Here is a 10,796-nt window from a genome sequence, read left to right as displayed (position 1 = left end):
CATAATTCATATTACATCCTATATATATACACACACGAGGGGTGATTGAAAAGTTCCTGGCTTTAAGGGTGTCGTGAAAGGCTTGGTTGGAGGCACAACTTTCCAAGCTCTTTTACGGGGCTTAGAAAAACTGAAGGAATGCTGCAACAAGCCTGCAAATCTGAGAGGGGAATATGTTGAATAAGATCATAATTAACTGATCCTCCTGTATTTTCTTTCACCCAAAGCCAGGAACTTTTCAGCAACCCCGTGTGTGTGTGTGTGTGTGTGTATATATATATATATATGTATATATATGTGTATGTATAGTGTTTGTATGTCAAGTTATTTAAAAACAGTTTACCATTAAACTGAAAGATTACTCAAAACTTTTTCGTATTCATTAACTCTTATAAGGTTGACAGAAATCTGTCAACTTTTCCTTGTGTCCATTGTAAAGCAGAAATTAAACGAATGGAAAGAAAACGTAAGAAGACCATCAATAAGTAACAATAATCAAGTTAAATACAATTTGTAGCTCGCGCCAAATGACGTCACAGGCGAGCACTGAGCGCACAATTTGCTTCAGTTTGTGCGGGGCTGCTGTCTCGGATGAGGTTAAATGTCTCCAAGATGGCGGCGTCCATGGAGGTTCCGTCTGATAGCACGGATGTTCTGAAATCAATCAGTCCGGCCGTTGAACGACCGCCGCCAATGTCTCAATCAGCTGGTGAAACGACTTCCAAAGTTCAACCCGCCCCACCGCCTTACATGCCAGCGTGGAGGAGGGCTCGATATGAAAGTAAGTTCAATTGTTTATCTAAACATGTTTATTGTTATTTCAATTCACTAAAACTTTTTTTCTCCTTTTTCCTCCATGCTGTTGGTGGGTGTGTTCACGCCGTTGCGTGTTTCAATGTGTGTGTATATATATAAGAAGAAAAATTATATGTGTGTGTGTGCTGTTTTTCTTTTCACACTATAACGTGCAACTTATCTTTGTTATTTCTTTTTCGAAGATGTTTTTTTTTGTTTACATATGTTAGTTTTGTTGTGTATATACATGCGTATACATACATCATGCATATGCATACCTATATAAATAAATATGCAAACACAAACATATAAATATGCATACATCTATGTCATATATGTATGCATGTATTATAATGGTTGTAGGAGTATTTTAAAGCTGTTTATACTTGGCAAGTGACTTCATCTGAAATCATCTGAAATTACATCGTGGAAAACTCTTGTTAGCCGTTTAAATCACACACATACCAATATGTTTACTTCGTTTTATTTCTTAATATTATACTATAAAGCTGGTACACGTTTCGACGTATATGCAACCTGATCATTGACACAATTTCCTCTGAGGAAGCTTTTTCACCCTAAAAAGCGAATGTAACGAGTTATATAGCTACTGTTACTCTTTCATGATGTAATTGTTATGTATATACGATAAACATTAGTTGTATATGTGGTTGAGGTCAGCGCATGCTATTGACCAGGATGTTTTGAAATCAGCAAAAGGAAGAAAGTGGGAGGAGAAATCACACCTGTCATATAACATGCTTCGTCAAAATCAGGCTGTGACCGAAGTTCTTGCACTGATAATGAGATAAAGAAGTAACATATTAGGAAACTAATTTGCCAAAGTAAGCAACTAAATTATCTCGAATCACTTTTAAAAATAGAAAGATAATGTTGTCCTAGATACTTTAAGGCTGGAATACTTTTGATCATCGGCCCGCCCAATCTGTACTGAGTTGCAGTGAATGCAGTCCACCGTTCTTTGGAGTAAACACATGTCAAACTCTAGATGTGATGGGTAAATGAAGGTTTAGCGTTTCAGGAAACTTACAGACGAACTTGGGTTTCCTTTATCAGGTTTAAACAAATAACGACAATTTTTTCTTACATTGTTACAAAACCTGAACTGGTACTTAATTTTATCGACTCTAGAAGATGAAATACCCATTCGATTGCAGTGAGATTTGAACTTAGAATGTAGAGTGCTGTAATAAATAGCACAGGATATTTTGTCCGGTGCCCTACTGATATGCCGGTCCTCTATTCTGAATAAAAATCGAAGGTAATGATATGGGTATATACAGAGAACAGCATCGGCGAACATGAGAGCTTTTGGGTGAAGTTGTCGTATAACCCTTGTTAAATTATGCTTATATTTGGTGAAACAATAAATCAGTATTCGTGTGTGTGTGTGTGTGGCCCATTATGATATATGATTAGATGAAATAATCATTTTATCCATTTTTATAAACATTAATTTAACAGCGATAATGCGACATTTTCTGTTACGTAGAGGTTTTCAATTTTGCAAAAGCTTTTATTGTCGTCGACGCTGTTATGTATCTATACCGTATGTTTATTTTTGCAAGGCAAAATGCACAAATGACACCGGATCTGTAATTATTGTTTGCATTGGTACTCAATTCAGAAATGTAATATAACATGTTGCTAATTATTTAATAGTTGTAATACTAGCACTTATTTTGTCGACACCAAGAGGAAAAGAAAATACGATCTATGTGACATTTGAACTCAGAACTTAAAGGGGAACAACTAAACAAGGCAACGCATTTTTGGTACTCTGCTAATTCTACCTATGTCCGCCCCTAATTAGGATTTCTTACATTGTAACGACGCCAAGTGCAATGTACGTAATCTATCGAATGTGACTCTGCATTCTTTCGGTTCGTGATCACATATCGAAAACAAAAGTATTGATATTATTCCGAAATGTTCAACTACTCTTTTATATTTAAGAAAAATTTCTTCGGGTTTCTATGTTTTCAACGACAGAGATCTCCCATTTCTACAATTTTGTTTTTAACCTTTTTTTTTTTTTTTTTTTTGTTTCTGGTGGGGTGATTTCAGGTTTAAAAATACAAAAATTACGATTCTGAAAAAAAAAAAAAAATGTTTTAAAATTTTTCAGTTTCTGAACATAACAAATGAATACCTTTTATTTGGTAATTCTATCGACTATTTAACGATGTCAAAGCTATGTTGACTCCGTTAGAATTAGAATCACAGCATTAAAAAACAACAAAAACTCGAAACTAAATACTGCATTTCATTTAATCAGCATGCTACTCTGTTTCATAGCAATTTCTTTGTTCATCACAAAGGCAAGAGACAACATTATAACGCAATTCTGAACAAACACCATGCAAATCATCTTAATTTTATGTTCGTTTCTCCGTGATTGTATGGGTTGGAATGGTCTTGCCATTTGTTGCATGAGGTTCAGCATTTCGTCCCAGCTTTCACCACTTCTTCCTCTGTTTTGCCATTTAGCAGTCTCCCTCTTCTTATATATGTGCATACTTCTGGTTCCCCCAGGAAAGATAGCACTTATCAATAATAATCATAATATAACGTTCTGAGTTTAAATTTTGCTGGGGTCAACTTTGCTTTTCATTCTTTCAGGGTAGCTAAACGAAATATTAGTCAAGTTATAGAGAAACAAAGCTTTAGACTGTAATAAGCATGGGACTTGTTTATTGTTTCAGATATCTTTACCTTGCTATCCACCCTCCCCCTAAAAGAATCCACGTTGATGTCTCAAATGATTGTAAATTATATATCATAAAGACTATTGATAAAGTTGCAAGACGCAACGAAAATTTTAGGAAAATAAAAATAAAAATAAGTGGAAATTTTACCGGTGAATGTGTTAAATTTTAAGGCACAATAAAAAAAATGACTCTCCCCAGACACAACAGTATATATCATAGAGCTCTCTTAATAGGTTCCCTCCTTCTTTTTAAATACGTACGATAGTCTTTGATAATGAAGTTAGCAATATAAAGTGCTGAATTTAAAGTTTTTTCTTATTGTTAGAGATAGAGGGAGAGAAATGATTTTGATGGTTCCTTTCGTAAGAATGATAGAGGCTGGCTGATGTACAAGTTATGTAGTTTTAGTTGCTTGAGTCCGTTACTATTACTGTATAAAATACAAAGGAAAAAAAGAAAAATCACTAAATAATCATTAACCTTAAAAGAAATGAAGCGACATTACAAAACTATTAATTTTGAGGGAGGAATATATTCACTTAAATCAACTCTGAACAGATGGATGAAAAGTGAAGTCGAGCGTGGGGAAATTGCCTCCTCCCCACACACGTATACATAATAGATATAATGGTACTTTATGTACATTCATCATCGTCACTTGACATCTGTTTTCCATTCTGGCATGGGTTGTACTGGTCATCATGATCAAAGTCAGTCCTTATTGGGAACTATTGCTCTCATAGTCTAATACTTATACACGTCATTTTGGATTTTTTCCCCCTGTAACTGGATGCCTTTCTTAACACCAACCACTTTGCAGAGTGTAATGGGTGCATTTCATCATGGCATCAGTTCTAGAAATGTTGCTTGGAAAGACAAGACTAAATAAACTTCTTACCCCTCTGCCTCCCCTGCTCATTTGCCTTTCACTTCACAGCGCAGGTAGATTTTTTAAAATAATAGATCTTGAGGACTTTTAGAGCATTGAAATGTCAGCTTGAAAGTTTCCGATTCCATTGTGCATGTGATTACAACAGATGTTCATCCTAGCCATGTGCTTAAGTCAAGATTACAGATTGATCATAGTGATCAGCAGTTGGAAGGTAGATTTTTATAAATAATAGATCTTGAGGACTTTTAGAGCACTGGAAAGTTAGCTTGAAAGTTTCTGATTGATTTACAAGAGATAAGGTGGAGAAAGAATCCCTTTGTTATCTGCTGAAATAATAACTCCTTTAAGTTTATTCGACTCTGGATGCTATGTTTTTGGAGTACCTACCTCCACTGCTGCTATTAGGTCACTCAAATATGAGAAGTTATCAACTATCATGGAGTCTTCTAAGCATTTAAACTGCTAAATACTTTTCTGCATCTGCTGCATATGAAATCTGTTTTCTCTATCAGCCTATCTGTCATCCCACAACATTCCTTGAGCACTCATAGTTTACACTGGCTACTGCATATGGAATTCTTACATACTCTTTTTTTACATGTCAAGCATGGCCACCTCCCTGATGGCAGTAGATTTTTATTTTCCTTCTTTATAACTAAAACAGTTATCTTTGTTGGATTTACTTTGAGGTCTGTTGGTGGTAAGCTTTACTTCCATATCTGGAATGTCTACTCAAAATCTTAACAGATTCAGCTATGGAAACCAGGTCATTGACATTTAGCAGTTTCTATTGTCAGCCAACTTTAAAATCCTCTGTTATGGCCTAGATAACCATAATATGCATGAAGTTGAAAACAGGGCCTTGATTTTGACTTATTTGCTCACTAAATTCCTTGCTGAACTCATTATTGCTAACGCTCGCCCTGCTGACAGCATGTCTGTATATATGCACTACTAATGCCTTTTAGACACTTTTTCCATCTGATGTCCTAATTCACATAGACATATTGTTTTGTATTACAGAAAACCTTATGCCTCTGATCCTATCGTCATAGAACATTAACAAACCTTTTACTTCTTGCCTTATCACATACTTGATGTCTAACGTCTCTTCTAGCTACCTGATATTGTTTCCTACTCTTTGCTTTCTTCTACTCTTTTCAGGATTGTCTCTAAACTTTTATGGCTCATTCTACAGTACCAACTCATTAACATTGTTACCTTCTGTCTGACTGGTACATGATTTACAGCAGATTGTCTCACTAAAATTCTCAATTGTCTTTGACATTATCAGTTTCTATCTGCTCGATACATGTGCATCCCAGAACTTTTTTGAACCTAGGCCAAGCAGAGGAATATTTCAACTTCCATTTTTTCCCCTTCTCTAGATTATCTGGTGTCTCTAGGTCCTAGTTCTTAAGCTAGTTCTAGTTCTAACTAGCAGACTATGTCGAGCAGCACATTCTTCAATGGGAAGGACTTGATATTTAGAACCATCTGCATATCTTATGTACTGACGATTTTGAAGTCTGGCTTGCATGTTTGCCTGAGTAGTAAGTGAACAGATTATCAATTAGTTTCCAGAGGTTAGCAATAAAATATGGTTATGTTATTTATGTTACAGGTCTCCAAGACTCAATCCTTTTTCATTCTTTGTACGATATTCAAAACCTCTACATATGCCAGAGTAGTGATCATTAGGGATCATGGTGTTGTCCAACTTGTTACCAGCCATAATAACATGGTCACTGCCTTTCATTATTAAAGTGGTCTGCAAGAGGGCCGCATAGAAACTATCCTTTTCCTTGTCTTTCAGTCCTGATTGTGGTGCATTTTCAGAAATAGCTATTGCTGTTGGCCAAGACTTGTCTAAGCTTAATTTTTGTAGCATATATCTTGTGAGATATATGTTAACCTCAATTACTTTACCTGACCATTTCTCTGCCACCAATACATTTTCACTACTCAGAGCTGTTACTCGCCTATGAGGCATTTGGCTGATGCTCTCCCATATCACCTTAGGTACACAGTACTACTTAATTCCAGTCCAGCATCTCTACAATATTTCCAGACCTACCTTTCATCATATCAACTTTCATAGTGGCAACCCTAAAGTTTTATACCCAACAGGTTGAAACAGGGTTCCAGTGGTAGATGAGTGTTTGGGATCATTTATATGTACAAACATGCAGGTATACACACAAAGATATAATAGCTATCCAAATGTAATCAAAGTGAGTTGATTGATTTATGCATATGAATTGTTAAGAATATTCTTCACTTTGACAGTCTCTGTCAAAATAAATAATTTTGACATTCAAATTAAAAACAACAGTAAACAAACTTTGTTTACCTGATGTTTGTATGGTGAACATGGAAGGCTACAGAGATATCAGGCTAAAAAAATTGCTTAGACATTATGAATTATCATTTCATTAAATTTTAGCTGACTAGATTATTCAAGTGCAAAGTTAGAAATTAAAAATAAATAAAAAAAAAGCATGAGTAATGAAATAATAATGAAAATTGAAAAAAAAAAATTTGAATTTAGCTGGATTTTCTTCAAGACCATTAAACCATTCATACTATTTTGGTTTGGAAAAAAATCTATTCTGTTTACGAAACAGATATTTGTTATAGTAAACAGAATAGTCTTACTTCTAGTTTCTTTATGATAATGTTGATGTGTGTGTGTATGTGCATGCGTACCTAGCACGTAAAAAAACACCTTTTGAGCATGGTCGTTGCCGGAACTGTTTGACTGGCCCTCGTGCCGGTGGCACGTAAAAGCACCCACTTCACTCTTGAAGTGGTTGGCATTAGGAAGGGCATCCAGCTGTAGAAACTTTGCCAGATCAGACGGAGCCTGGTGCAGCTTTCTGGCTCACCAGTCCTTAGTCAAGCCGTCCAACCTATGCCAGCATGGAAAGCAGACGTTAAACGACGACGATGATGATGATAAATGATCCCAAGGACACACACATGTCTGTGTATGCATGTACATGTCTTTTATCATTTACTTGTTTTGGTTATTGGATTGTGGTCATGCTGGAGCACAACTTTGAAGAATTTAGTCACAAGTATGAAGAGACTTCCTCATTGCATATATAGGAATAACATCAAGTTATTCTTGCAATCAGTAGAAGAATGATCAGCTAGAAACATCTGGCTATTCATGAAAATCCCATGACTATCATCAAATAATTATGTCATCTATTCTGTTTTTAAATGTAAAAATCAGACAGCAAATGACCTGCCCCTTACTGGAAACTCTTCACTTCTTATCCAAAATCTGTTGTTGATATGATGAAAGGTAGGGCTGTAGAGGTGCTAGTGCTGAAGCTAGCAGATGTGTGTTGTATAGAGGAGATAAGATGGTAGGGAGTCTTATCCAGATTGCTCGTAGACAAGTCGTACCAGTGCAAATTCTTCCGGGCATGCAAAGCACTTGGGTGTAGATATATTGTCATCAGAGAAATGGCTGGATAATTAAGAAACTCAATAGTCGAGGGATTACTGTACATAGTTCCCTCTTATTCATCATTGTCTCCAGGCCATAACAAAGGAATTCAAGACTGGCTGCCCCTCGGAACTGTTATATGCTGATCATCTTGCTCTTATAGCAGAGAAGAAATTCCAGGTGTGGAAGCAAAACCTTGAATCAAAGGGCCTTAAAATTAACTTAGCAAAGACTAAGATTATAATAAGCAAGAAAATGGGCAGAACCCTTCCCCCATCAGGTAAATGGCACTGCTTGATATATAAAAAAAGGTGTAGGCAGGAATTCCATATGGTGTACTCAATGCAAACTATGGACACAAGAGGTGAAGTGGAATAATTGGAAGATACATAAGAGCCATAAAAACAACAAATGTTTAGGAAATCGATTTTCTCAAATGCCCCTTTAGAGGTAGTGGATAATTTTTGCTACCTGGGGGACCTAATTAGTTGTTGGGGTGAGGATGTACAGAGTGTAATTGTTAGAATAAGAGTAAGATGAAGAAAATTCAGAGAGCTTTTACCTCTGTTGGTAACCAACGGTCTCTTTCTCTCCATGTGAAAGGAAGATTGTATGATGCATGTATATGGATAGCGACACTACATGGCAGGCAGTGAGATGTGGCCCCTGAATGCAGAAGACATACGAAGCCACTATGCTCTGCTGTATGTGCAATGTCAGTGTACATGTGTGACAGAGCACTAGTGTTTTGAGAGAAAAGTTAGGCAAAAGAGGAATTAGACGAATTGTGCAAGAGAGAAGACTGCACTGATTTGGTCATGTGATGCATATGGATATAAACAGTTGCATACAGAAGTGCTGATCACTTAAAGTGGATGGAGCTTGTGGAAGAGGGAAACCCAGGAAGACATGGGATGAAGTGTTGAAAGCTGATCTCAAGACACTGAGCCTTACGAAGGAGAAAACTAAGGACCAAGATATCTGGCGCACTACTCAAGAAGACCTGACTGCCACAGCAGAATTGGTACTGGTGCCACGGAAAAAACACTCATGATGTTACCATGTTAGAAGCACCCAGTACACTTGGTGGAGTAGTTGGCATTAGGAAGGACAACCAGCCATAGAAACCATGTCAGAACAGATAATGGAGCCTGGTGTAGTCTCTGGCCCTTACCAGCACCGGTCAAATTGTCCAGCCCATGCCAGCATGGAAAATGGACATTAAATGATGATGAGGATTTGACAGAGGCTGACTTAGTCAATAATAAAAATACTTAATTTTCCATTAATGCCTTGTATTTAGTTATTGCTATTATGTTTTGAGTTCAAATCACATGACAGTCACAATGCCGTTCATCCTTCCCAGAAAGTAAATTACCAGCTACGAAGTGGCTTAAGTTAACTTTACCCCCACATCCACCCCAAAATGTGTTGCCTTGTGCTAATATTAGAAATCAATTTTCCGTTATTGCTGTTTATATTCAAAAAAAGTATTGACTATTGACATAAATATAATGACATTTCAAATGCACAGTTTGAAAAAGTCTGTTATCTATATCTGTATTTTTATCATATAGTTACTTTGTTTCTTTACATAAAAGTACAAAAAAGAGGACCATGTTATTAGTGAGAAATCTTTGGGAGTATACGTTAACAAAAATAAATAAATGAAAAAAATAACATGTCAAATTTTGTGTAGTAGTATTCTGTAGTTTGTTTATTAAATAAATTAATTATTCCCAAAAAATAAAGTTAAAATAAAATAATTAAAAATAAATTCTGGCAACAGCTTTTATTATCAATGTTTGTTTGTACAAATTTGTGTTAATGTGCATGCGTGTGTGTATGTATATATATATATATATAAGTTAAAAAAACACAAAAGACAATAACAAAAAAACAACTAAGTGAGGACGTGATACGGATAGTGTTATTGGACGCTCGAGAAAGGAAGGAGAGAGAGTATGACGTTTCGGGCGGAGCCCTTCGTCGGAAAGACAGAAAGTTCGGAGAATAGAAAAACGGAGAAAGAGGAAAATGGCACCGATGCCCACGAGGTCCCGGTAGGGTGTAAAGTTAGGGTATTTCCAGAGAAGCACTTGACCTGAATCCTGGACTATCAATATTGTCGTGTTCCAGGCCAAAGCTGGAATTCCTCAGGTGTAGAAAATCCAAGATTCACAATGTTCACACTGTAAAGTGGGTTTGGTGAAGAGTAAATAATCCAAATGATAAGAAGACAAAGAAAATTCTTTAACATCTTAATGATTCACTACAATCGTTTCTGTACCAACTCTATTTGCAATGCCAGTTTACACAAGAATTTAAAGCGAAAATTTACATATTTGTAGTTTTAGATGTTAGACTGGCACTTCATCAGACTTGTATCAAAGGTACATTCATACAGAAACAATTGTGAATTATTAAAGATGTGTTAAAGAATTTTCTTTGTTTTCTTATCATTTATATATATATATATATTTATTCTTTTGACTGTGGCCATGCTGGAGCACTGCCTTAAAGTAGGGTTAGGGTTTTAGTTGAAGAAATTGACCCTAGGACTAATTCTTTGTAAGCCTAGCACTTATTCTATTGGTCTCTTGGGCTGAACTGCTAAGCTACGTAGACATAAACTCAGCAGCATCAGTTGTCAAGCGATAGCAGGGGGACAAACACAGACACACACACACACACACACACACACACACACATAAATATATACAAATATATATGACGGGCTTCTTTCAGTTTCTATCTACCAAATCCACTCACAAGGCTTTGGTTGGCCTGAGGCTATAATAGAAGACACTTGCCCAAGTTGCTATGCAGTGGGACTGAACCCAGAACCATGTGGTTGGGAAGCAATCTTCTTACTACACACACACACACACACATAATAATAGATACCATCAATTTT

The 10,796-nt window shown here is 36.2% G+C and overlaps 1 protein-coding gene across 4 annotated transcripts in view; it reads left to right on the top strand.

Moving 5' to 3' along the window:
* Window positions 1-571: 571 nt before the first annotated feature.
* The window catches only part of LOC106868839 (RUN and FYVE domain-containing protein 2), a 245,763-nt gene continuing 235,538 nt past the window's right edge, over window positions 572-10,796 (top strand). For 2 of the 4 annotated variants that reach the window (XM_052969820.1, XM_052969818.1), the window contains exon 1: window positions 573-781. In XM_052969820.1, coding sequence (XP_052825780.1) covers window positions 592-781 — 190 coding nt within the window. In that variant the 5' untranslated portion in view covers window positions 573-591. Of the gene's footprint in view, window positions 782-10,796 lie in introns of all 4 variants that reach the window. The other 2 variants (XM_052969822.1, XM_014914266.2) reach the window with 2 other exon arrangements.

This window comes from Octopus bimaculoides, chromosome 7, assembly GCF_001194135.2.
Source record: "Octopus bimaculoides isolate UCB-OBI-ISO-001 chromosome 7, ASM119413v2, whole genome shotgun sequence".
Taxonomy (NCBI): domain Eukaryota; kingdom Metazoa; phylum Mollusca; class Cephalopoda; order Octopoda; family Octopodidae; genus Octopus; species Octopus bimaculoides.
Note: the sequence above shows the minus strand (reverse complement) of the source record. Positions and strands in the feature narration are given on the sequence as shown.